Below are 26,770 nucleotides of genomic sequence, written 5' to 3'. Positions count from 1 at the left end.
AGAAAAAAAAAAAAGAAAAAGGAAGGTCCTGAACTCTTGACTATAGATATAATACAGTGAATATAGAAAATCAAAAACAGGCTTTCTATCTGACTCAAAATAAAGGTGCACTTAAACTTGTAAAAGACAACATTTTTATTTGAATGATATGACAGAAATGTCACAGGAGTGTTACCTGCTATAAAGAAAGCCTAAGAATTATTACCTTTATTAGACCAGTGACACTGAGCTTTAGCCATACATTTCTAACTTCTGTCCCTCTACAGAGACAATTTTCTTTTCTTAAATAAACTGTCATGCTAGTGTTAATATATTGTTGGCTCTCTCATGCTCTGAGAATACTGCTGATATAAAACATGTATATGTTAGATTGGTAATAGTATCTTTAGTGTAGCTGACTAGAACAAATGTGTTTCCCTCATGGCTGTGCTAATGTGATAAAGGAAAATTGGCTGTTCATCAGCTTTTGGCTGGGTAAAGACAGTAGAGATGGAACCACATTCTTTTTTATGCATTAATACCATCGAGAACTTTTCACTAGTTATATTTCATGTGCCTGCGTGTTACACAAAGATGTTGTAAAACATGAGATAATGCTACAAATAACAAAGTAGAAAAGCCTGTATCTTTTATAATGATAACAGTCAAACACCAAATGACAGTAACAGGCTGTAAAAAATGGGATGCAAAAAAAAATGCAGTCCTACGACCCAGCTGAGAGGTATATATGCAGGCCCGCAAGGACCTGGTATGTGATTTTAGGTGTTTATGTCAAGGCTTTGTTTTATAATTAAGTAAAATGTAACATGGGGTCAGTAGACTTAGAGAAGTACATGGTTTTAATAAAAGCAGATTAGATACTATGGAGAAAAGTTATATGGAATAACTTCTTGAAGAATTACTATTCTCAATTATGTTGTTAACTCCCAGGATTGGTTGATTGGTTGGTTAGTTGGTTTGGAGAGAGAGGGCTGTTGAAAAGTGTTCTAAAGACATTTGCTTACTTACATATGATCTAAAGATGTTGGAGAATGGTTTATTTTCATCAATTACCGTGAGGAAGTTTTAATAGAACAGCATTTTGAGTGCTATGATTTGATGTGTTTTTAATTAAAGTGTTAGCATTGAACCTTTCGATTGCAAGACGTTGTAATTCCTTCTTTCCCCATCCCTACTCCAACCCTCCTGTTTTGTTTGCCATTTCAGCCTCTTTGCTACAGCACCAATTCCTTGTACATTCAAGTTAAAAGCACTTGAACAGGATTTTGTCGAGATTAAAGTTAGTATCAAACAGCCCATCAGTTTACTCAGAAATATATTCAGTCATTGAAGATTTTCTATAAATACTATCCATGAAGTAGTCTGCATAACCATTTGAACTGGCTATTCAGGTGTCACTGCACACCAATAAAATTTCATAACTTCATAATTTTACAATTGTAGTGTAATTGAGGGGTCATCTAGCCACAACTCATGGAACAAATCTGGTTGGTTGAATGTTTTATTATTTTATTTTTCATTTTTTTAAAGATTTTATTTATTTGAAAGAGAGAGAAGTAGAACATGAACGAGGGGTGGCAGGCAGGGAGAAGAAGATGCAGAAGGGAGTTCTGAGCAGGGAGCCCATCATGGGGTTCCATCCCATGACCCCAGGATCATGACCTGAGCCGAAGGCAGGTGCTTAACTGACTGAGCCATCCAGGCTACCCTGTCAAATGGTTTAGTAAAATTTCCCTGGGACACATCCATGCTTGTTCTCTGCTTTCCTACTACAGTAGCAAAGTTGAGCAATTGTGACCTGGACCATTTGGATCACAAAATAAAATCGCTTGCCTTGCAGATAAACAATGTTTATTCTCTACCTGTTTACAGAAAAAGTTTGTTGATCTTTGATGTGGAGTTTTTAGTTGTCTGATTAATTAGCCTAGAATATTAATGTTAAATTTTTATATTCTGTATTGGAGAAGTACCAATGAATATCACCAACTATGGTACCAACACTAATAAAATAAATATTTATAAGAAGCATTTTATATTAGCAACTTAAACTGAATTAAATCCATATGTTATACATTTTTGGTATATCTAGCTTTGAATATTTCTGCCTTTTATATTCATTTCTGTTTATTTCCAAATATGTGCTTAAATATATGGGACAAATAATTATATATACCTGTGAATTCCCTGGTAGATATCATAGCATAAAACTAAAATATGTAGGTTCATATCTAGATATATAAACACAGAGATATATCATTGAGCCATTAAAATATTTTGTTTTCATTCTTTTCCAACTGAAGAAAGTAGTGAAGTAGGAAATTAACTCGAGAAAGACTGCTAAAATGTAGTTATTATGAAATACAAGGTTACACACTTAAAATAATAATGGTGATAATTTCTTACAGGTGCATCAGACAAAGATCAGTTTCTTCATCAATGGTTTGGAGGAGGGTAATACAGCATTTGATGCAAGAACTCTAAGTGGTTCAATTATAGATTTTGCCTCTGGTACTACGCAAATAGGACAGAGTTTAAATGGTAAGTTTCTGACTTCAGAAAATTATTTATTTTATCCAATTACAGTATTCCTAAAGAAAGTGTCAAAAATAATATTTTAAAATATCTAGGTTTATTTGTTTTCTGGGGTTGCTGCCACAAATTGGCAGCAACTGGGTGGAAGCAGAAATTTGTCCTCTTCCCACAGTTCTGGAGCCTATAAATCTGAAATTAAGGGTTTGCAGTATTGTTTTTTTCTGGAGGTTCCTGCAGAACCTCCCTTTTTGTGCCTCCCCTTTTGATGGCTTCTGGAAATCCATGGTGCTCCTTGGCTTGTAGCTGCACAGACCCGATCTTTGCCTCTAAGTTCACCTGACCTTCTCCTCTGAGTTCTCTTCTCTTCCCTTTTCTTCTCTTCAGGAGGACGTGTGGTTAAATTTAGCATCCCCCTCCCCCTCCCAATCCTATATGCTTTCCTTTCCAAATCCTTCCTTACAAATGCAAAGACCCTATTTCCAATATGGTCACAGTCACAGGTTCCAGGTGGACATATATTTTGGAGGTCACCATTTAACCCGCTATACTAGGGAAACTTTAAAATCAAACTGTAACCTATTAAAATCAATTTTTAAGTAAGAACAATACATGATAAACTATTCTCAATTTTTTGTTTGAATTTTAAAGTAGGATTTAGAGAAGTAGAGACTGAAAAATAATATTCAACAATAATAAGCTGGATTTATTGTGTTCATATCTTCCCACCATAAAAGCAGACCATATAGGTTTAAAAGATATTTTATACTACACCCTGAATAAAAACAGAAATTGAATTTAGAATTATCTTGAAATAATTAGCAAAATTGTCTATAAATTGCCTATATGTTAAAAATGGAATTGTTATTTTATGGTATTAAATAATATTCATTATAAGAAAATTCACCTGATATAGAACTCTATGAAATAGAGAACATTTTACATTTTTCTACCTTCGTAGATACAGTTAATTTTTTTATACCCTTCCAGAATTTTAGTACATATCTCTGGAGATATGGTTATAAATATAATTTTCCAAAAATGAAATTATAATGCATATGCTTTCTCTGAGCCCTCTAAAAATAAGTACTTCCCCTCCAAATGATATGGACAATATTCCATATTAATATGCCTCCTCGTTTAAAATGGCTGCATTGTACACAATTCTGTAGTTGTAATAAGAACTCTAAAACAAGATCCTATTAATGAGCATTTAGATTATTCTTTATATTTCAACATTATTAGCAGTTATTTGCCAGAAATAATTATATATGTCTATGTTTCTATAGCCCTGTGTCTATATCTGTCTACTACATGCATACACACACATATATACCTACCTATGCATTTGAGCAATTGTCTGCACAGTTCCTTAACACCTTAAACTTTGGTGTAAGTCTGCCTGAATTTAAATCCCATCTCTCTACTCAGTAGCCATATGATTTGGAACAACTTTTCAATGACTAAACTGTAATAGCCACAAATTTTAATTTGTGTGTATTTTAAGTTTTTATCTTAATTCTACTTAATTAACATACACTGTTATGTTAGTTTCAGGTGTATAATATAGTGATTCAACATTTTTCATGAATCACCCTGTGCTCACCACCACAGGTGTCCTCCTTGATCCCCATCATTGGTCTAATTCATCCCCCTACCCCCTCCCTTCTGGTAACCATCATTTTGTTTTCTATAATTAAGAGTCTGTTTCTTGATTTGCTTCTCTATCTTATTTTTCTTTTTTTTACATTTGCTCATTTATTGTATTTCTTAAATTCCACACATGAGTGAAATCACATGGTATTTGTCTTACTCTGGCTGACATATTTCACTCAGCATTATGTTCTCTAGTTCATCCATGTTCTTGCAAATGGCAAGATTTCAATCTTTTTATGGCTGAATGGTATTCCACTCTGTGTGTGTGTGTGTGTGTGTGTGTGTGCACGTGCATGCATGTGTGCATGTGTGTGTGTCTCACATCTTCTTTTTCCATCAATCAGTGGACACTTTGGCTGCTTCCATGTCTTGGCTATTGTAAACAATGCTGCTATAAACATAGGGTGCATATATCCTTTGTTGTTGTTTTTTTTTTTTTAAAGATTTTATTTATTTGACAGAGAGAGATCACAAGTAGGCAGAGAGGCAGGCAGAGAGAGAGAGAGAGAGGGAGGAGGAAGCAGGCTCCCTGCCCAGCAGAGAGCCCGATGCGGGACTCCATCCCAGGACCCTGAGATCATGACCTGAGCTGAAGGCAGAGGCTTAACCCACTGAGCCACCCAGGCAGCCCCTGTATGTATCCTTTGAATTGGAGTTCCTGTATTCTTTTAGTTTCCCCAAAATTAAAATGATAACGATGACATTACAGTTCCATTGTGAGGATCAAATGAGGCTATGTATTAAGTACATACATTAAAAAGCATTACTGTTTTTCCAGAATCTGGCACACTGTGTTTGCTGAAAACTTAATGGTATTCTTTGATCAACAGAAGTTCCTAATATACTAATTTTTCTTTTATACTTAGTATTTTTTATGTCCTGTTTAGGATATCTTTGCAAACCCTGATCTCATGGAGATATTCTTTCTACAATTTAATTAGAAATGCCATAATTTAACCTCTCAAATTTAGGTCTGTTTTCTATCTGAATTTATTTTTGGGTGTGGCACAAGGTAGGGGTCAAGATTCATTTATTATTTCTCACCTGAATTTTTAACTGACCCAGAACCATTTTCATTAAACAGATAATTTCTTCACTACCCTGCAGTGCATGGTAACTGCAACAGACCATATACCGTGTATGTGGAGATGGGTTTGTTCCTGAGCTATTTTGTTCCAATGATTTTTTTGCCCATACTTGAGTCAAAATATTTAGTTTTCATAGCTGTAATTTTATAGAAGTCTTAAAATATGAAAGTATTTAATTTTTGAATTGTTTTTCCTTTTAGTATTTTCTTGGCTATTATAAGAATTTGAGAAGTGGTTTTACAATTTTCACAAAAATTCTGCTGAGATTTGAATCATTAACTCAATTTTGGGAAAATGGGCATCTGTATGATATCAGATCTTCCAATCCATGAATATAATGCATTTCTTAATTTCTTCCAACATTGTTAATTTTTGGCCAGAAGACTCACTCATTTGTAAGACTTACTTCTATGTACTTGTTGGTTCTTTTTTCATGCGATTATATGGAGTATTGTTTTCGAACTTCATTTTCTATTATATAAAAATATCATCAATTTTTATACTGACCTTGCTAAATTTTAATTCTAATAGTTACATAGCCCTATCAGTTGTATATAGCAGACATTCAATTTTTTTGATACTTTCAATAAATGCATAAATGATCATGGCTTTGGAGTTGTCATGTAGATATTTATAGATGTGATTAATTTTGAAGTAATGTAAAATTTCAATTTGTATTCCCCTATGGCCTGAGTTGTCTAATTGTGATCTAGTTTATAAAAAAAAAAAAGGAGTGTATTTTTGATATTCAAAATACATTCTAAAACTGTGGTTAAATTTCCTATCTTTCGTGTCAAAAAACTTAGAATTAAATCCTATCCCATTGGGTGCCTTTGATGAAAATATGTATCCTTTGTAAATCTCAGGTTTCTGATCTACGAAATGATGTTTTAATAAAGAGTCGATAGGACTATAACAAGAATTATCTGAGATCATGTGTGGGTAGACTATGTTGCTTATCTTATAGTAAATGTTCAGTGGGTGGCAGCTATTATTAACCTCTTTGAACACCTATTTTCTTATAAGTAGGGATAATGATATCTTTCTATAGGATTGTTGAGAGATCTGAAGACAAATGCCTAGACATAACTCTATTTTAATTTGTATATGTTCTTCGATCAAACTAAACTTATGTGAAGAAGTAATTGAAGGAAACTATATATTTAGAAACTGGGTTTGAGTAATTAGTGTATTGGAGAATTTTATAAAGTACTCTGCATACAGAATCTCTTAATAAAACATTAAATCTTGTGAGCTTTATTTCAATATTTAATTCCCATTAGTACATCTAAAAGTGTTTTATTGCACCAAATGTTGCTCAAAGTATCTGAAAGTGCTATAAATTAGTCTGCTATGCACTGTGGGGTTGAAATGACTTGCTTCGATTCTTCTTCAATACACTAAATGTTGAATGAATGCTGCAAAAGGACAGTGTGGACTGAATATGATATTTGTTTTTAAACTATGTAAAAATAAATGTAACTTCTGAATAGAAAGCACGTCATTGGAAAAGGGTTTATTTCAAATGTTGCTTAGTCTTTATTACAGTTTTCTCCTTAAGATTTGGGCATCAGAGTGCTACAAGGGAAAGGGTATTTTAAAATAATTTTTGTCTTTATTCTATCAATTTATAGGTACAGTTGTACCTACTGTATCTTTTCTCTAATTAGAGATGGCATATAGACTGGCTCATTACTTCTGCCTAATGAGCCAGGCTCCATGCCACCTCTCTAATCAGAAAAGAGATAGGTACAGAATGTTCCCGTGGACTTATTATAAATCATTTTCTTTCTCTCGCTTGCTCCCTTTTTTTAATCAAAAAATTAAGTCACTGTCCTCCATACTTTTGTCCATATCCAAGATGGTTTCATTCAGGAGAGGTAATTGTGCAGGAGATTACTGCGAGCTGAATTAAGAGTGCTCTCATGCAGGGCCAGGCCGGCTGTCTCTGCTTTGGAATAGACACTGCCTCAAACCCAGGCATAGCAAATGAAGGCCTATATGAGATCAAGATGTCTTTCCTCTCCTTTCTCTGCTTGGGTTTAAGTTGTTTCCCTGTTTCTATACCCAGGAAGAGACAACTTTTCACATGAGTGTTGACTTGCTACAGAACTTTGTGTGTGTGGGGGGTGGGGGATGGTTCTCCTCTCTAACTACCATAACTTTCTGAAAAAATATGTTGCCAATGACACATTTCTCTTGCTGCAGGCCCTGTCTTTGCCTCCTGTAGGACATTAATCAATGACCAGAGAAATGCTGTTTAATTTGGTTGGGCTGATTTTTTAATATACAAATAGAAACACCTTAGAACATCTCTATCAACTGGTATGTGTCAGTTCCTTCTTAGAGCACTTCCTTCCAGGGCAGGTTAATTTAAATGCCTCCAGTTGGGCATAAAACCTAGAGGCAACAAACATGTAATTATAATCTCTAATTTCACTGTGGTATAAACTATAACAGCTGCCCAAATTTTGGGTTTAAAAATACAAAATTATATGAATCAAACCTTTTAAGGGCTTCTTCTGAACTCGTTCATCAACTGAGTTCTAATTTCCCTATGTTATGTATTTAAAGGTGTGAAGCACTTTCTTAGGAAAGCAATTGGACATTAAAGAAATCAACAAAGATTTGTTGTTTATTTGAGAAAGTGAACACACAGGAAATAAAAGAATAGTCATCTTAAAGCTAACACCAACTTCCTTTCCCTTCCATGTTTTCTGCTGTGTGTTGTGTATTAATTCATCTGCTTGTTTTTTGTTTGTTAGTCGTAATACTACTTTTAACTTCTGCTGGCATTCCATAGGTTAACATGTGTAAGTTCAACTAGGTATAGAAGACAGGAGAGGAAAATATCGAAGCATCTGGCATTTTCCCTGCAGTTCAGATTATGATAAAATTTTTCTGAGAGAATTCTTTTGGAAATAGATTAAAGAAGAAATAAAACATACAAATTGGTTAATTAAGGCAGGCTAATGGAATAGAAGAATACTATAGAAACATGGCATATATAACTGAAGAGGAGTTTAATGAAAGATTGAGGTGGTCTTTCAGATTGTCCTAGAGAAGACATCTAACAATAAATCAGGACAATTGGCTAACAATGTTACAAAAATTAAAAAATAAGTGCATGTCTTCCAACCATACTAAAAAAAAAAAGGGCAGATGAGTTAAAATTTAAATGTAAAGAACATAATCATGAAGTAGTGGAGGAAAATGGGAGCAAATGTTTCTACAATCCTGGCATATTGAAGATATTTATTAACATGATAACCATGGCCAGAAACACTGAAGGAAAATATTGAAAACATCGGACTAACAAACTGAGAATTTAAAACTCAAACAACACAACATTTTGTACTTAGTTTGGCAAGGAATAAAAAAGAGATGATATTAGTGTGGAAAGAGTTTAGGATAATCTGGCAAACTATCAAAAGTAAAAATGTGAACACTACTTCATCCAAGATTTGTACTTCCAGGGTATATCTCAAGAATATAAGTAGAGAAGGTCTTAAATATATATACTCAAAAGTGCTCATTGTAGAATTAAAATAGCAAATAACTGGAACCAATTAAAAAATTCAAAAAGGAGTTGATTGAACAAATTTCAAATTATACCTACAGTGGAAAAAGTATGTACAACTAAGAGAAAGGAAATATGTCTATTTGTAGAGACATGGCTATAGGTTCATAGTGTGTTATTACACGAAAAAGCAAGCACGTAGTATAATATACTCTAAATTGAGCATGGGTTGACAAAATATAAATCTACACTGGACGTTTAAGTTATTATACATACAAATTGTTATTGCTGTAATAATTATTGTCTAAGAAGCAAGGCATGAGATTTAGAATTAGACAGATAGGAGTTTGAATCCCAGCTCTGCTTCTTAAAAGCCAAGTGACTTTGGCAAGGAATTTCACTTCTCAATCCAATTTCCTGGTTTGTCTTCCTAAATTTTCTAATTTGTCATATGTATACATAGTTTTCAAAGTACATGTAAAACTTATAAATAATATGTACTTGGTTCATGTTAGGTACTTAATAAAATGTTACTGTCATAAATATTAATGTTAATATTGTTAATTTAGATATTAAGGGTATTGATTTTGTGAAATTTAAGCATTTTTAAATAACGATCATTAACAATGTTTCATTTTTTGGCTCAAAGTCAAAATTTTCCTGAGTGTAGAGGGATAAGATATTAAATTTAGAGTAATGATGTGCTAGGTGTTTGAAAGTACAGTAATTTGTGTAGGTAAGCCCCATGAAATAATTTCTTTTTTTTTTTTCTGTAAAGATTTGACCTCTCTGATATGCTTCATTGTTTCCTGCAAACCCTATATTCCTCCTGCTGTTATTTTTCTTTACCCTGAAGAGCTTCCTTTTCCACTTTTTATAATTTAGTCAGGGAGAAACAAACTCAAGTTTTGTGAAAATGTCGTTAGTTTATCTCTGTTTTTGAAGGATACCTTCACCAGGTATAGAATTGATAATTGTTATTTTTTTCAACACCTTAAGGAATTTTGATTTATTGCCTTCTAGCCTTCATGTTTCTGGTGGGAAATCAGCTGATTTTTGATTCTGATTATGATTATTAAGATTATTCTTATAAAGATTATGATTATGATTCCTATCAGTGTTCCCTTGTATGTGGTATGTTGTTTTTCTCTTGCTGCTTTTAAGATTTCCTCTTTGATGTTAACAGTTTGACTAAGTTGAGCCTATGTGTAGTTTTTATTATATTACTCTGGTTGAGGTTTGATCAGAGTCTTCGATGTGTAAGCTCAAGTTTTCATTGATTTGAAGGTTCTTGGTAATTACCTCTTTAAACTTTTCTTTCCTTTTTTCCATATTCTCTCTCCTTTTCCTCTTGAACTTCAGTTAAATTTATTTTAGAGCACTGGATATCATCCCACAGGTCCAGAGCATTTTTGTTTGTTTACTTGTTTTTGTCTTCCCTACTCTTTTGTCTTGGTGTTTCTCTTTGCATATTTTGTTTTGCCCTGTCCTGAAATGCACTGATCATTTTTCTCTTTTTTTACCTAGGTTACTGTTAAGCCTATGTAGAAAATTCTTTTCATTTCATCTTTTCATTCATCATTTTTTTTTTTTAGGAAAAGAATATTTTATTTTATTCTTTTATTTAAATTCAATTAATTAACATATAATGTATTATTAGTTTCAGAGGTAGAAATCAGTGATTCATCAGTCTTATATAATACCCAGTGCTCATTACATCACATGTCCTCCTTGATATCTATCACCCAGTTACCCATCACCCCACCCTCTTCTCTCTAGCAACCCTGTTTGTTTCCTATGATTTTTTAAAAATTATGTCACCATACAGTACATCATTAGTTTTTCATGTAGTGTTCCAAGATTCATCGTTTATGTATAACAACCAGTGCTCCATGCAATATGTGCCCTCCTTAATACCCATCACCAGGCTCTCCTACAATTTATCTCCCTCTCTGATTTTGTCTTATTTTTCCCTCTCTACCCCAGCGATCCTGTTTTGTTACTTAAATTCCACACATGAGTGAGGTAATTCTTTCTCTAATTGACTTATTTTGCTTAACATAATACTCTCTAGTTCCATCCACATTGTTGCAAATGGCAAGATTTCATGTTTTTTTTTTTTACCCTTACAGTAACAGCGTTATTTTTTTTTATTTTATTTTTTTATAAACATATAATATCTTTTTATCCCCAGGGGTACAGGTCTGTGAATCGCCAGGTTTACATACTTCACAGCACTCACCATAGCACATACCCTCCCCAATGTCCATAATCCCACCCCCCCCAACCCCCCTCCCCCCATTAACCCTCAGTTTGTTTTGTGAGATTAAGAGTCACTTATGGTTTGTCTCCCTCCCAATCCCATCTTGTTTCATTTACTCTTCTCCTACCCCCTTAACCCCCCATGTTGCATCTCCTCTCCCTCATATCAGGGAGATCATATGATAGTTGTCTTTCTCCGATTGACTTATTTCGCTAAGCATGATACCCTCTAGTTCCATCCATGTTGTCGCAAATGGCAAGATTTCATTTCTTTTGATGGCTGCATAGTATTCCATTGTGTATATATACCACATCTTCTTTATCCATTCATCTGTTGATGGACATCTAGGTTCTTTCCATAGTTTGGCTATTGTAGACATTGCTGCTATAAGCATTCGGGTGCACGTGCCCCTTCGGATCACTATGTTTGTATCTTTAGGGTAAATACCCAGCAGTGCAATTGCTGGGTCATAGGGTAGTTCTATTTTCAACATTTTGAGGAACCTCCATGCTGTTTTCCAGAGTGGTTGCACCAGCTTGCATTCCCACCAACAGTGTAGGAGGGTTCCCCTTTCTCCGCATCCTTGCCAGCATCTGTCATTTCCTGACTTGTTAATTTTAGCCATTCTGACTGGTGTGAGGTGGTATCTCATTGTGGTTTTGATTTGTATTTCCCTGATGCCGAGTGATGTGGAGCACTTTTTCATGTGTCTGTTGGCCATCTGGATGTCTTCTTTGCAGAAATGTCTGTTCATGTCCTCTGCCCATTTCTTGATTGGATTATTTGTTCTTTGGGTGTTGAGATTGCTAAGTTCTTTATAGATTTTGGACACTAGCCCTTTATCCGATATGTCATTTGCAAATATCTTCTCCCATTCTGTCAGTTGTCTTTTGGTTTTGTTAACTGTTTCCTTTGCTGTGCAAAAGCTTTTGATCTTGATGAAATCCCAATAGTTCATTTTTGCCCTTGCTTCCCTTGCCTTTGGCGATGTTCCTAGGAAGATGTTGCTGTGGCTGAGGTCGAAGAGGTTGCTGCCTGTGTTCTCCTCAAGGATTTTGATGGATTCCTTTCTCACATTGAGATCCTTCATCCATTTTGAGTCTATTTTCGTGTGTGGTGTAAGGAAATGATCCAATTTCATTTTTCTGCATGTGGCTGTCCAATTTTCCCAACACCATTTGTTGAAGAGGCTGTCTTTTTTCCATTGGATATTCTTTCCTGCTTTGTCGAAGATTAGTTGACCATAGAGTTGAGGGTCTATTTCTGGGCTCTCTATTCTGTTCCATTGATCTATGTGTCTGTTTTTGTGCCAGTACCATGCTGTCTTGATGATGACAGCTTTGTAATAGAGCTTGAAGTCCGGAATTGTGATGCCACCAACTTTGGCTTTCTTTTTCAATATTGCTTTGGCTATTCGAGGTCTTTTCTGGTTATAAATTTTATAAATTTATAATATAAATTTATATATAAATTTTAGGATTATTTGTTCCATTTCTTTGAAAAAAATGGATGGTACTTTGATAGGAATTGCATTAAATGTGTAGATTGCTTTAGGTAGCATAGACATTTTCACAATATTTATTCTTCCAATCCAGGAGCATGGAACATTTTTCCATTTCTTTGTGTCTTCCTCAATTTCTTTCATGAGTACTTTATAGTTTTCTGTGTATAGATTCTTAGTCTCTTTGGTTAGATTTATTCCTAGGTATCTTATAGTTTTGGGTGCAATTGTAAATGGGATGGACTCCTTAATTTCTTTTTCTTCTGTCTTGTTGTTGGTGTAGAGAAATGCAACTGATTTCTGGGCATTGATTTTATATCCTGACACTTTACTGAATTCCTGTACAAGTTCTAGCAGTTTTGGAGTGGAGTCTTTTGGGTTTTCCACATATAGTATCATATCATCTGCGAAGAGTGATAGTTTGACTTCTTCTTTGCCAATTTGGATGCCTTTAATTTCCTTTTGTTGTCTGATTGCTGAGGCTAGGACTTCTAGTACTATGTTGAATAGCAGTGGTGATAACGGACATCCCTGCCGTGTTCCTGACCTTAGCAGAAAAGCTTTCAGTTTTTCTCCATTGAGAATGATATTTGTGGTGGGTTTTTCATAGATGGCTTTGATAATATTGAGGTATGTGCCCTCTATCCCTACACTTTGAAGAGTTTTGATCAGGAAGGGATGCTGTACTTTGTCAAATGCTTTTTCAGCATCTATGGAGAGTATCATATGGTTCTTGTTCTTTCTTTTATTAATGTGTTGTATCACATTGATTGATTTGCGGATGTTGAACCAACCTTGCAGCCCTGGAATAAATCCCACTTGGTCATGGTGAATAATCCTTTTAATGTACTGTTGAATCCTATTGGCTAGTATTTTGGCGAGAATTTTTGCATCTGTGTTCATCAAGGATATTGGTCTGTAGTTCTCTTTTTTGATGGGATCCTTGTCTGGTTTTGGGATCAAGGTGATGCTGGCCTCATAAAATGAGTTTGGAAGTTTTCCTTCCATTTCTATTTTTTGGAACAGTTTCAGGAGAATAGGAATTAGTTCTTCTTTAAATGTTTGGTAGAATTCCCCCGGGAAGCCGTCTGGCCCTGGGCTTTTGTTTGTTTGGAGATTTTTGATGACTGTTTCAATCTCCTTACTGGTTATGGGTCTGTTCAGGCTTTCTATTTCTTCCTGGTTCAGTTGTGGTAGTTTATATGTCTCTAGGAATGCATCCATTTCTTCCAGATTGTCAAATTTGTTGGTGTAGAGTTGCTCATAGTATGTTCTTATAATTGTCTGTATTTCTTTGGTGTTCGTTGTGATCTCTCCTCTTTCATTCGTGATTTTATTTATTTGGGTCCTTTCTCTTTTCTTTTTGATAAGTCTGGCCAGGGGTTTATCGATCTTATTAATTCTTTCAAAGAACCAGCTCCTAGTTTCGTTGATTTGTTCTATTGTATTTTTGGTTTCTATTTCATTGATTTCTGCTCTGATCTTTATGATTTCTCTTCTCCTGCTGGGTTTAGGGTTTCTTTCTTGTTCTTTCTCTAGCTCTTTTAGGTGTAGGGTTAGGTTGTGTACCTGAGACCTTTCTTGTTTCTTGAGAAAGGCTTGTACTGCTATATATTTTCCTCTCAGGACTGCCTTTGTTGTGTCCCACAGATTCTGAACCGTTGTGTTTTCATTATCATTTGTTTCCATGAATTTTTTCAATTCTTCTTTAATTTCCTGGTTGACCCATTCATTCTTTAGAAGGATGCTGTTTAGTCTCCATGTATTTGGGTTCTTTCCAAATTTCCTCTTGTGATTGAGTTCTAGCTTCAGAGCATTGTGGTCTGAAAATATGCAGGGAATGATTCCAATCTTTTGATAACGGTTGAGACCTGATTTAGGACCGAGAATATGATCTATTCTGGAGAATGTTCCATGTGCACTAGAGAAGAATGTGTATTCTGTTGCTTTGGGATGAAATTTCTGAATATATCTGTGATGTCCATCTGGTCCAGTGTGTCATTTAAGGCCTTGATTTCCTTGTTGATCTTTTGCTTGGATGATCTGTCCGTTTCAGTGAGGGGAGTGTTAAAGTCCCCTACGATTATTGTATTATTGTCGATGTGTTTCTTTGATTTTGTTATTAATTGGTTTATATAGTTGGCTGCTCCCACGTTAGGGGCATAGATATTTAAAATTGTTAGATCTTCTTGTTGGACAGTTCCTTTGAGTATGATATAGTGTCCTTCCTCATCTCTTATTATAGTCTTTGGCTTAAAATCTAATTGATCTGATATAAGGATTGCCACTCCTGCTTTTTTCTGATGTCCATTAGCATGGTAAATTCTTTTCCACCCCCTCACTTTAAATCTGGAGGTGTCTTCAGGTTTAAGATGAGTTTCTTGTAGGCAACATATAGATGGGTTTTGTTTTTTTATCCATTCTGATACCCTGTGTCTTTTGATTGGGGCATTTAGCCCATTAGCATTCAGGGTAAGTATTGAGAGATATGAATTTAGTGCCATTGTATTGCCTGTAAGGTGACTGTTATTGTATATTGTCTCTGTTTCTTTCTGATCTACTACTTTTAGGGTCTCTCTTTGCTTAGAGGACCCCTTTCAATATTTCCTGTAGAGCTGGTTTGGTATTTGCAAATTCTTTCAGTTTTTGTTTGTCCTGGAAGCTTTTAATCTCTCCTATTTTCAATGATAGCCTAGCTGGATATAGTATTCTTGGCTGCATGTTTTTCTCGTTTAGTACTCTGAATATATCATGCCAGCTCTTTCTGGCCTGCCAGGTCTCTGTGGATAAGTCTGCTGCCAATCTAATATTTTTACCATTGTATGTTACAGACTTCTTTCCCGGGCTGCTTTCAGGATCTTCTCTTTGTCACTAAGACTTGTAAATTTTACTATTAGGTGACGGGGTGTGGACCTATTCTTATTGCTTTTGAGGGGGGTTCTCTGAATCTCCTGGATTTTGATGCTTGTTCCCTTTGCCATATTGGGGAAATTCTCTCCAATAATTCTCTCCAATATACCTTCTGCTCCCCTCTCTGTTTCCTCTTCTTCTGGAATCCCAATTATTCTAATGTTGTTTCGTCTTATGGTGTCACTTATCTCTCGAATTCTCCCCTCATGGTCCGGTAGCTGTTTGTCCCTCTTTTGCTCAGCTTCTTTATTCTCTGTCATTTGGTCTTCTATATCGCTAATTCTTTCTTCTGCCTCATTTATCCTAGCAGTGAGAGCCTCCATTTTTGATTGCACCTCATTAATAGCTTTTTTGATTTCAACTTGGTTCGATTTTAGTTCTTTTATTTCTCCAGAAAGGGCTTTTATATCTCCCGAGAGGGTTTCTCTAATATCTTCCATGCCTTTTTCGAGCCCGGCTAGAACCTTGAGAATCGTCATTCTGAACTCTAGATCTGACATATTACCAATGTCTGTATTGATTAGGTCCCTAGCCTTTGGTACTGCCTCTTGTTCTTTTTTTTGTGGTGAATTTTTCTGCCTTGTCATTTTGTCCAGATAAGAGTAGATGAAGGAGCAAGTAAAATACTAAAAGGGTGGCAACAACCCCAGGAAAATATGCTTTAGCCAAATCAGAAGAGATCCCAAATCGTGAGGGGGAGAAAGGGGATAAAAAGAAGAAAAGAAAAAAGAAAAAGTTAAAAAAATTTAGCAGAAGAAGAAAAATAAATTGAAAAAGAAAAAAAATTAAATTAACTGCAAGGCTAAAGAATCATGGGGAGAAAGCCATGAGTTCCGTGCTTTGCTTTCTCCTCCTTTGGAATTCCGCTGCTCTCCTTGGTATTGAAACTGTACTCCTTGGTAGGTGAACTTGGTCCTGGCTGGGCTTCTTGTTGATCTTCTGGGGGAGGGGCCTGTTGTAGTGATTCTCAAGTGTCTTTGCCCCGGGCGGAGTTGCACCGCCCTTACCAGGGTCAGGGCTGAGTAATCCGCTCGGGTTTGCTTTCAGGAGCTTTTGTTCCCTGAGCGCTTTCCGTAGAGTTCCGGAGGGCGGGAATGAAGATGGCGGCCTCCCGGTCTCTGGCCCGGAGGAGCCGAGAGCCCGGGGCCCCACTCCTCAGTGCGCCCTCAGAGAACAGCGCCGATTTACTCCCGTCACCCTGCCTCCAGCCGCGCTCCGAGCTGACTGAGCCTGCGACCGGTTCAAGGTAACCCCGAGCTGAGAGTCACTCCTCGGCTCTGTCTCTGTAGCCGGCTTCCCCGTTCTAATACCTGTAAGCTCTGCGACACTCAGACACCCCCGATCCTTCTGTGACCCTGCGGGACCTGAGGCCACGCTGACCCTGCGTGGGCTTCACCCCGGTTAAGCCTCTGGAGCGATGTCCCTCAGCGGAACAGACTTTTAAAAGTCCCGATTTTGTGCTCCGTTGCTCCGCCGCTTGCCGGGAGCCGGCCCCTCCCCCCGCGGTCTATCTTCCCGTCGCTTTGGATTCACTTCTCCGCCCGTCCTACCTTTCAGAAAGTGGTTGATTTTCTGTTTCTAGAGTTGCTGTTCTTCTTCTCTTCGATCTCCCGTTGGATTTGTAGGTGTCTGCAATCTTTAGATAAGCTATCTAGCTGATCTCCCGCTACCTGAAGCAGTCTCAGCCTGCTACTTCTCCGCCATCTTGACTCCTCCCTCCTCATTCATCATTTTTAATATCATACTTTTCATTTCCAGCATTCCCATTTGGTTCCCTTTTTTTGTAGATTCTATCTCTCTATCCAAATTTCCTCATCTGGTCACACATTCTAGTCATTCTCCACTTCCACTAGTTCTTTTGGTATTTTACCTTAGGTATTTTCAAGTCCTTATTTGATAATTTCATTGTCTGGGCCGTGTCTGCATCACTGTCTATCAATGGCTTCCTCTCTTAACAATGGGCCACATTTTCTTCATGTGTCTGAAAATACTTTTGTGCTAGATATTTTGTATATAGCACTGGAAACACAGCAGATAATATTTACTCGAGAAAATGTTACTGCTGATTCTGTCAGGCTTCTAAAGAGAGAAAGAGAGAGAGAATGTTGGGGGGAAATGAGTAGTAGAAGAACAGCATCAAACTGATTTGAAGTTGATCTGGATGTAGGCTTTATTACAGTTTCATTATTATGTCATTCACCACTGGTTTCAGATGTTTGAAGACAGAGTCAGCATGGGTGCAGATTCACTGTGTGGTTGGGCTCTTTAGAATTCTACACTCTCTATCCAGACTAGTATGGCGGACTGTCCCACCTCTTGCTTTCTCTTATGGAGTCAAGCAATCCTGGTGTCCCAATTCTCCTGTGAAAATCTTGTTACTTTGTAGACTTTAATTCATTTACATTGTGCTTTACTTTCTAATGGGTTAAAAAATAATTTTATAGGGGCACCTGGGTGGCTCAGTTGGTTAAGCATCTGCCTTTGGCTCAGGTCATGATCCCCAAAGTCCTGGGATCCAGTCCCACACTGGGCTCCCTGCTCAACTGGGAGTCTGCTTCTCTCTCTCCCTCTCTGCACTCTCTCTCTCTCTCTCTGTCAAATAAATAAATAAAGTCTTTTAAAAATAATTGTATAGCTTATCTGACATATTTTGATTGTTGCATATTTCTATTTTTTTTAAGTTTTTATTTATTTGAGAGAGAGAGAGAGACTGGAGTGAGAGAGAGCAAGAGTAGGTAGGAGAGGGAGAAGCAGGCTCCCTGGTGAGTGGGGAGCCTAATGCGCAGCTCTATCCCAGGACCCTGGGATCATGACCTGAGGAGAGGGCAGAAGTTTAAGCGATTGAGCCACCCAGGCACCCCACAAATTTCTGTATCTTAATCTGAAGTTGAAGTCCAGACACTATTGTAACATCTAATGGAACTTTTCTAATATTAATGGAACATTTCAAAGAATATGGATATGCTGTTATTTTTCCATCAGTTTTTTTTTTTCTTGACTGACTCCCACTTTCCACCAGACAATGTTTTGTTTCTTTGCTCCTCTTTTAAAGCAAAACTCCCTCAAAGTTTTGTCAATGATAGCTGTCTTTAATTCTTCTTTCCCAGTTCTACTGTCGGCAGTCAAGCTTTAGCTCACCACTGTAAGCTATACTTGCCAAATCTCTTTTGACCTTGACATCATAAACTAATAGTTAATTTCACATCTTTATCCTGTTTGACACATCAACATCATTTAATGAGTTGAGATCACTCCTTCCTTGGTATACTTTCTTCACTTGGCATCTAAGACCACATTATCTCCTGGCTTGCATCTGAGTTTCTACTTGCTACTTCTCAATTTGATTTCCTGCTTCCTCTTTATCCATTTAACTTCTTAATATTGGCATCCCAGGCCTCACACCTTGGCTCTCTTCCCAAGTCTATATACATGCATTTACTTAAACATCACCTCCAGATTAACAGTTTTAAATATCATCTAAATGGCTTGATTTCTAAATTAAAATTTACCTTCCTTACTTCTTCCCCCAGCCTCTTTCCTAAGTTCCCAACTGCTGGATCAGGCTATCTCAAATCTCCATTTGGATGCTTAATTTATATGTCAAACTTATTTTTTTCACAAACTGGACTTCTGATGTTTTAGACCTCTCACTTTGACCCAAACACTTCCATAATTCTCCTTTCTCAGGTAAGGGCAATTTTATTTTTCCACTAATTCAGAACAAAAGATTGGAGTCATCCTTGCCAGTTCTTCTCACATGTGATATGTTATATGCCAGAAGTGTCCTGTTTATATTACTTTCAAAATATATCTAGATTTTGATTCCTTCTTATCACCTCACTAGAATCATCAAAGTCCAGGGTATGGCTCCTGCTTTTGCCTGGATTACTGCAAAGTCTTTTAACTGCCTCCACTTTGGCTCTCCACTTTATTCGCAACGCAGTAGCCAGGGTCATTCTATTACACGAGTCGGACCATGTTACTTCTCTGTTTGAAATGCTCTATAATTTTCCTACTTCACCAGAGTGAAGGCCATTATTTTTAAGATGGCCTATAAGACCTACATGATCTGAATGCAGTTACTTCTCTGGCTTTACTATTACTATCATTTCTTGTGTTCAATTTGTCTCATGAAAACTGGCGTTGTTGCTGTTTCTTGAATATGTGAAGCACACTTCTGTGTTAGGATCTTTGCAGTATTCCCTATTCCTTTAGTCTGAAAGTCTTTACCTCCTGATATCCACACGATTGACTCCCTCTCTTATTTGAGTCTGCTCAAATATCACTTTCTTAATGAAATCTTCCCTACCACCTTGTTTAAAATTGCAAATACCAGTTAACCATTTTTGGTCCTCATTATGCTCTTTTTTTTCCCTCCCATGGCACTTACCATTTTAACATATTATATGAGTTACTTATCATTTTTGTTGTGTATGTATGTTTTAACCTCTAGAATGTAAATTCTGTGAAGACAGGGACTTTTTGTTTATATTGTTCACTGATGTATCCCGAGAGCCTGGAAGATCGCCTGTCACATGGTAGCATTCAGTAAATGTTTGCTGTTTGCTCAGTAAATGGAGTAGGAGGATCTAAAGGGTAGAGCTTATGGGTATAGCTTAAGTTAGTTTGTCAGCCTTACCTCTCTGGTAATGCTCCAGAAGTGATATCTAATGAACTTATTTTGTTCATTAGAACATAAAATGTTGCAAAGCAGTAGTTGAGTGGACACTGTGATTAAAGAAGAAGGGGTCAAAGATGTATCTTAAAAGGAAATTGGGATGTTGGAGTTTTGTATGTACATGAGTACACATGTGAGGTGGGGAAGAGGAAGGGAGAAGAAAAAAAGAGGAAAAGGTTAATGGAGGAGAGGAGATGAGGGAAGGGAAAGCATAGTGAGTAAGCTTAGGGGAATGAACATTGATTATTTGAGACAGAAAAAGAATATCCTAGTAGAAGTGACAAAAGGTCATTTGAAACAGGTGGCTGGATTTGAGGATTGATTTAAGGTTAATGATACAGAGTAAGAATATTCCTTATAGAGGTTATTTTTGAAGTTCTAGCAGCAGACAAAATTCTTGAAGGAGAGAAATGTAGAAAAAAGGGCTACAGATAGAAGGTTGGGGGATGGTGATAAAGAGGAGAGGCAACTAAAGAGGAGAGATACAGATGTAGTCTAGAAGGGTTATGATATTAGAGGACAAGTGAAGAACATTTCAAGATGTTCTTCAATAATATCAAGCAGCAGAATATTAAGGAGAAGTTATAAAACTGAAAATCACACCTAGGGTGGCCATCAAGAGTGCACTTGCAGTCTAGGGATAGAGAAGAGGGATGTAGATCATTTACAATGAGACTAAACAATAAGGAAAAGGAGGTTTTGAGCATAGATATTGGAGAAAGCTGGTTCTGAAGAGAAGGAAAGGAATTGATTGAAGTGAGCATAACAGTAGTTTCTATTTTCTGGTGGTTGTTTACCACCTTTGAATATTTTATGCCCATCTGTTGATTCTTCAGGCTGACAACTTTCTTTTTACTGATTTAAATAATGATTCTGGAGGTGAATTTTCAAACTTTCTTTGTTTTTAAAAGATTTTATTTATTTATTTGACAGAGAGAGATCACAAGTTGGCAGAGAGGCAGGCAGAGAGGTGGGGGAAGCAGGCTCCCCACTGAGCAGAGAGCCCGATGTGGGGCTCAATCCCAGGACCCAGGGATCATGACCTGTACCTAAGGCAGAGGTTTTGACCCACTGAGCCACCCAGGCACCCCATCAAACTTTCTTAATTCAATAAATTTTATAATAGTGTATGTATAATGCATTTGTATAATAATACCTGTATTAATTGTATGTGACTGTACATTGAACGCTTGTTTTTTGTTATTGTCTGCAGTGATGGTTTCATTTGGAGATTTATTTCCTTATTTGTTCCATAACAATGGGAGTATATTCTTATCCTTTGCTATTGGTGCCTCAAAACAACATTAACAATAGCAACAAAACTGGAAAAAAAAACATTTTAGGGTTCTTTTTGTTTGTTTGTTTTGTTTTTTTGGGGGGGAATAAAGCCCTTACCACTTTGAGCATTAAAAAAAGTAATGAGTAAGCTGTTTTGATAATCTGTTCTAGACTCACCATATTTTGAAGTTCTAGACTTTTATGGTTTCTTTTTAAATTTGCTTTTGAATATAATGTTTTCTCAGTGTCACACTGAAATAAATAGAAATCAGATAATTAACCTGATCCCTTCATGCATACCTTTATTTTCTATCTGAATTCTTGATATGAATGATGAAAGGCCATTACCTAAGTATTTGCTGAAAGGACATAGACTTTTTTTTTTTCTTACTACACCGAGAGTTTGTTTTTTACATATGCAAATCTATTAATGGTGTTGTTAAATGCTCAGTCTTTAAGATTTATTATTTTCAAAAATGAAGATTCTTAGTTTTATATCATACTAGATATTATTTCTAAAAATGAATGCAGTAGTTATCTTTATTCTTTTAACCTATGGGTAGATATCTCTATTTAAAGCCATCTATCTTAATTATTATACTTCTAGTTCTAATTCTAAAATTTTTGGTTCACAAGGGACAGATCTAGTCTTAATATCTTAACCTGTTGTTATTACCATTTATTTGACTTTGGCATTTATAGTAGCATCTAACTTTCTAAAATAACTTAGAAATGTCCTGCTTTCTTTACATCAGTGATTTTTCCAGGCAATGGACATTTATAGCATTGAAAATTCAAAATATATTTAAATAATTTTTAAAGATCTTTAAAAATTCCTTTTCCTATCCTGTATTTACATTTATCATTCTCATGTATGTTTTATGCTTTTATTATGAGGTTGAAGCATATAGAATTGCCATTTTTGTATGTAAAAAATGGCTACCTATTAGCTATTTCAAATGGTTCAGCCTAATATGTATGTATCCTTAAGTAATATAATATTGGCTATTATCTTCACTCTCTTTCAAAATGTGTATGAATGGCTTCTTAGTGTATTTTCAACTTGGTTTTTGCACAAAAATTGTTTCTAAGAATTATTGACATATGGTTCATTCATTTTAGTTACATTGTTAATATTTCATTTTATGAATAAAAGTGTGTATTATTTCTTTGTTCCCAAGTTAACAGTTAGATTTTTATTTCTTTTTATAATTTATAAAATTGTATAATTGTAATCTCTCCTGGTGTACATTTGTTTTACTTCTTCCTTTCCAATCTGGAAAATATTATTTCCTCACTTAATTACCCTGGCTAATATGTCCAGAACAATGTTGAATGGAAGTGGCAAAAGTAGACTCTGTCTTGTTCCTGATTGTAGGGGGAAAGAATTTAGTTTCTCACCATTAAATGTAAATTTAGCTGTAGATTTTTAGAAGAGCCCTTTATCAGATTTAGGAAGTTCCCTTCTTTCATAGTTTGTTTTCATGACAAAGTAGTGTTGTTCTAGAGATTACTGAAAAATTTAATGAAATAGTATTGGAATTTGGTAAATGCCTTTCCTGCATCTATGGAGATGATCATTTGGTTTTTGTCTTTTATTCTATCAATACTTTTCATTATTTAATATTCACATGTTGAACCAGCCTTATATATCTGGGGTAAATCTCACTTTCTTATGGTATATATTTCTTTCTTATGGTTTATATTACACTTAAAAAAAGTTTTTATTTATTTATTTGACAGAGAGAGAGAGAAAGACATCAAGAGAGGGAACATAAGCAGGGGGAGTGGGAGAGGGAAAAACAGTGGAGAGGGAAAAACAGTGGAGCAGAGAGCCTGATGTGGGGCTCAATCCCAGGACCCTGGGATCATGACATGAGTCAGAGACAGCTGCTTAACAACTGAGCCACTCAGGTGCCTCTGTATTACTGTCTATATGGTATATATATATTTTATTTATGGTGCTGGATTTGGTTTACAAGTATTCTGTTGAAGATTTTGCCTCTATGTGTATAAAACATATTGATCTGTAACTTTCTTTTCTTGTGATATCTTTATTGGTTTCGGTATCAGAATAAGATGACATCATAGAGTCAGCTCACTCTGTGAATGATTGGAGGAGTGTTTCTTCATATTCTCTTTTTTGGGAGAGCTTGTAAGGGATTGGTGTTATTTCTCCTTTAAATGTTTCGAAGAATTAACCAGTTAAGGCATCTGATCCTGGATTTTCTTTGTGTGTAATTTTTTTTATTACTAATTTATTCCTTTTGCTTATTAAAACTCTACTCAGATTGTTACTTCTTCTTGAATCAGTTTCCATAGTTTGTACCTTTGTAGGAATTTGTTCATTTTATCTAGGTTATCTAATTGTTACGACAGTTGTTTATAGGATTACCTTATAATCTTTCATGTCTGTGAGGTCAGTTGTAATGTTCCTTCTTTCATTTCTCATTTTAGTAATTTGACTCTTCCTCTCCTTTTTTTCTTGGTCAATCTAGCTAAATGTTTGTCAGATATACTAAGCATTTTATAGAATAAACTTTTAATTTGTTGGCTTTCCCTATTGTTTTTCTATTTTCTATTTCATTTATGTCTACTCTAATCTTTATAATTTCCTTCTTTCTACTTACTTTGAGTGGAGTTTCCTCTCCCCTTGCCCCCCCTGCCCAGTTTCTTAAAGTAGAATATTAGGTCATTGATTTGATTTCTTTCTTCTTTAATATAGGTATTTCCAGCTATATTTCTCTTTAAGCATCACTTTACCTGAAACTGATGAAGTGTGATATGTTGTGTGCTTATTTTCATTTGTCTTAAATTATTTTCTAGTTTTTGTGTGTGTGTGATTCTTTTCCTGACCCAGTGTGTGATTCTTTTCCTGACCCAATATTGAGAATGTATTTGGTTATGGTTTATGTGGCATATCTTTCTTCTACCTTTTAACTTTCAACCTTTTTGTTTCTTTGAGTTTATCCCTCAAAGAAAGCACATAGTTGGATCATAATTGTATTTTTTGCTCTCATTCTCCCAATATCTACTTTTCTGGGAGATAGCAAATACCATTTACATTTAAGGTAAGTATCATAATGGTAGTTGAAATGTCACTTTGCCTTTGGCGATGTTTCCAGGAAGAAGGTGCTGCAGCTGAGGTCAAAGAAGCTGCCATCTGTGTTGTCCTCATGGATTTTGAAGGATTCCTGTCTCACATTGAAGTCTTTTATCCATTTGAAGTCTAATTTTGTGTGTGGTGTAAGGAAATGGTCCAGTTTCATTCTTTCATTCTTATGCATGTGGCTGTCCAATTTTCCCAACACCATTTGTTGAAGAGGCTGTCTTTTTTCCACGGGACATTCTTTCCTGCTTTGTCAAAGATTAGTTGACCGTAGAGTTGAGGATCCATTTCTGGGCTCTCTATTCTGTTCCATTCATCTATGTGTCTGTTTTTGTGCCAGTACCATACTGTCTTGATGATCACAGCTGCGTAATGAGCTTGAAGTCTGGAATTGTCATCCTCTTAGCTTTGGTTTTCTTTTTCAACATTCCTTGGCTATTTGGGGGCTTTTCTGGTTCCATATAAATTTTAGGATTATTTGTTCCATTTCTTTTACAAAAGTTGATGATATTTTGATAGGGATTGCTTTGAATGTGTAGTTGCTCTAGGTGGCATAGATACTTTCACAATATTTGTTCTTCCAATCTATGAGCATGGAACATTTTTCCATTTCTTTGTGTCTTCCTCAATTTCTTTCATGAGTATTCTATAGTTTTCTGAATACAGATTCTTTGCCTCTTTGGTTAGATTTATTCCTAGGTATCTTATGGTTTTTGGTGCATTTGTAAATGGGATCAACTTCTTAATTTCTCTTTCTTCTGTCTTGTTTTTGGTGTATAGAAATGCAACTGCTTTCTGTGCATTGATTTTATATCCTGACACTTTACTAAATTCCTGTATGAATTCTAGCAATTTTGGAGTGGAGTCTTTCAGGTTTTCCACATAAAGTATCATATCATCTGCAAAGAGTGAGAGTTTGACTTCTTCTTTGCTGATTCAGAAGTCTTTTATTTCTTTTTGTTGTCTGATTGCTGAGGCTAGGACTTCTACTATGTTGAATATCAGTGGTGATAGTGGACATCCCAACCATGTTCCTGATCTGAGGAGAAAAGCTCTTAGTTTTCCTCCATTGAGAATGATATTTGCTGTGGGCTTCTCATAGATGGGTTTTATGATATTGAGGTATGTATCCTCTATCCCTACACTGGGAAGAGTTCTGCTCAAGAAAGGATGCTGTATTTTGTCATTTAGTTTTTCTGCATCTATTGAAAGTATCTTATGGTTCTTATTCTTTCTTTTATTAATGTATTGTATCACATTTATTTGCAGTTGTTGAACCAAACTTGAAGCCCAGGAATAAATCCCACTTGGTTGGGGTGAATAATCTTTTTAATGTACTGTTGAGTCCTATGGGCTAGTATTTTGCTGAGTATTTTTGCATCCATGTTCATCAGGGGTATTAGTCTGTAATTCTCCTTTTTGATGGGGTCTTTGTCTGGTTTTGGGATCAAGGTAATGCTGGCCTCATCAAATAAGTTTGGAAGTTTTCTATTTTTTGGAACAGTTTCAGGGGAATAAGTATTAATTCTTCTTTAAACGTTTGGTAGAATTCCCCTGGGAAGCCATCTGGTCCTGGGATCTTGTTTATTGGGAGACTTTTGATGACCGCTTCAAGTTCCTTACTGGTTATAGGTCTGTTCAGGTTTTCTATTTCTTCCTAGTTCCATTTTGGTAGTTTATATGTCTCCAGGAATGTATCCATTTCTTCCAGATTATCTAATTCGCTGGCATATAATGCTCAATATATGTTCTTATAATTGTTTGTATTTCTTTGGTGTTGGTTGTGATTTCTCCTCTTTCATTCATGATTTTATTAATTTGGGTCCTTCCTCTTTTCTTTTTGATAACTCTGGCCAGGGGCTTATCAATCTTATTAATTCTTTCAAAGAACAATCTCCTAGTGTCCTTGATCTGTTCTATTGTTCTTTTGGTTTCTATTTCATTTATTTCTACTCTGATCTTGATTATTTCTCTTTTCCTGCTGGGTTTAGGCTTTCTTTGTTATTCTTTCTCCAGCTCCTTTTGGTATAGTGTCAGGTTGTGTATTGGAGACATTCTTGTTTCTTGAGAATACAGTTGTTTCTTGCTATATTCTTTCCTCTCAGGACCATCTTTGCTGTGTTCCAAAGATTTTGAATAGTTGTGTTTTCATTATCATTTGTTTCCATGAATTTTTTCAGTTCTTCTTTAATTTCCTGGTTGACCCATTCATTCTTTAGTAGGATGCTCTTTAGCCTC

At 35.8% G+C, this 26,770-nt stretch overlaps 1 protein-coding gene across 1 annotated transcript in view; it reads left to right on the top strand.

Annotated features, from left to right (window-relative positions):
* LOC111151119 (usherin) overlaps positions 1-26,770 on the top strand; it is a 680,307-nt gene that overhangs the window by 34,907 nt on the left and 618,630 nt on the right. Inside the window, exon 3 of the mRNA XM_022508904.1 lies at positions 2,406-2,538. Coding sequence (XP_022364612.1) covers positions 2,406-2,538 — 133 coding nt within the window. The remainder of the gene's footprint in view (positions 1-2,405; positions 2,539-26,770) is intronic.

Source organism: Enhydra lutris, unplaced genomic scaffold (assembly GCF_002288905.1).
Source record: "Enhydra lutris kenyoni isolate GAN:26980312 unplaced genomic scaffold, ASM228890v2 scaffoldscaffold25, whole genome shotgun sequence".
Lineage (NCBI taxonomy): Eukaryota > Metazoa > Chordata > Mammalia > Carnivora > Mustelidae > Enhydra > Enhydra lutris.
This window is presented reverse-complemented; position numbering and strand designations above follow the sequence as displayed.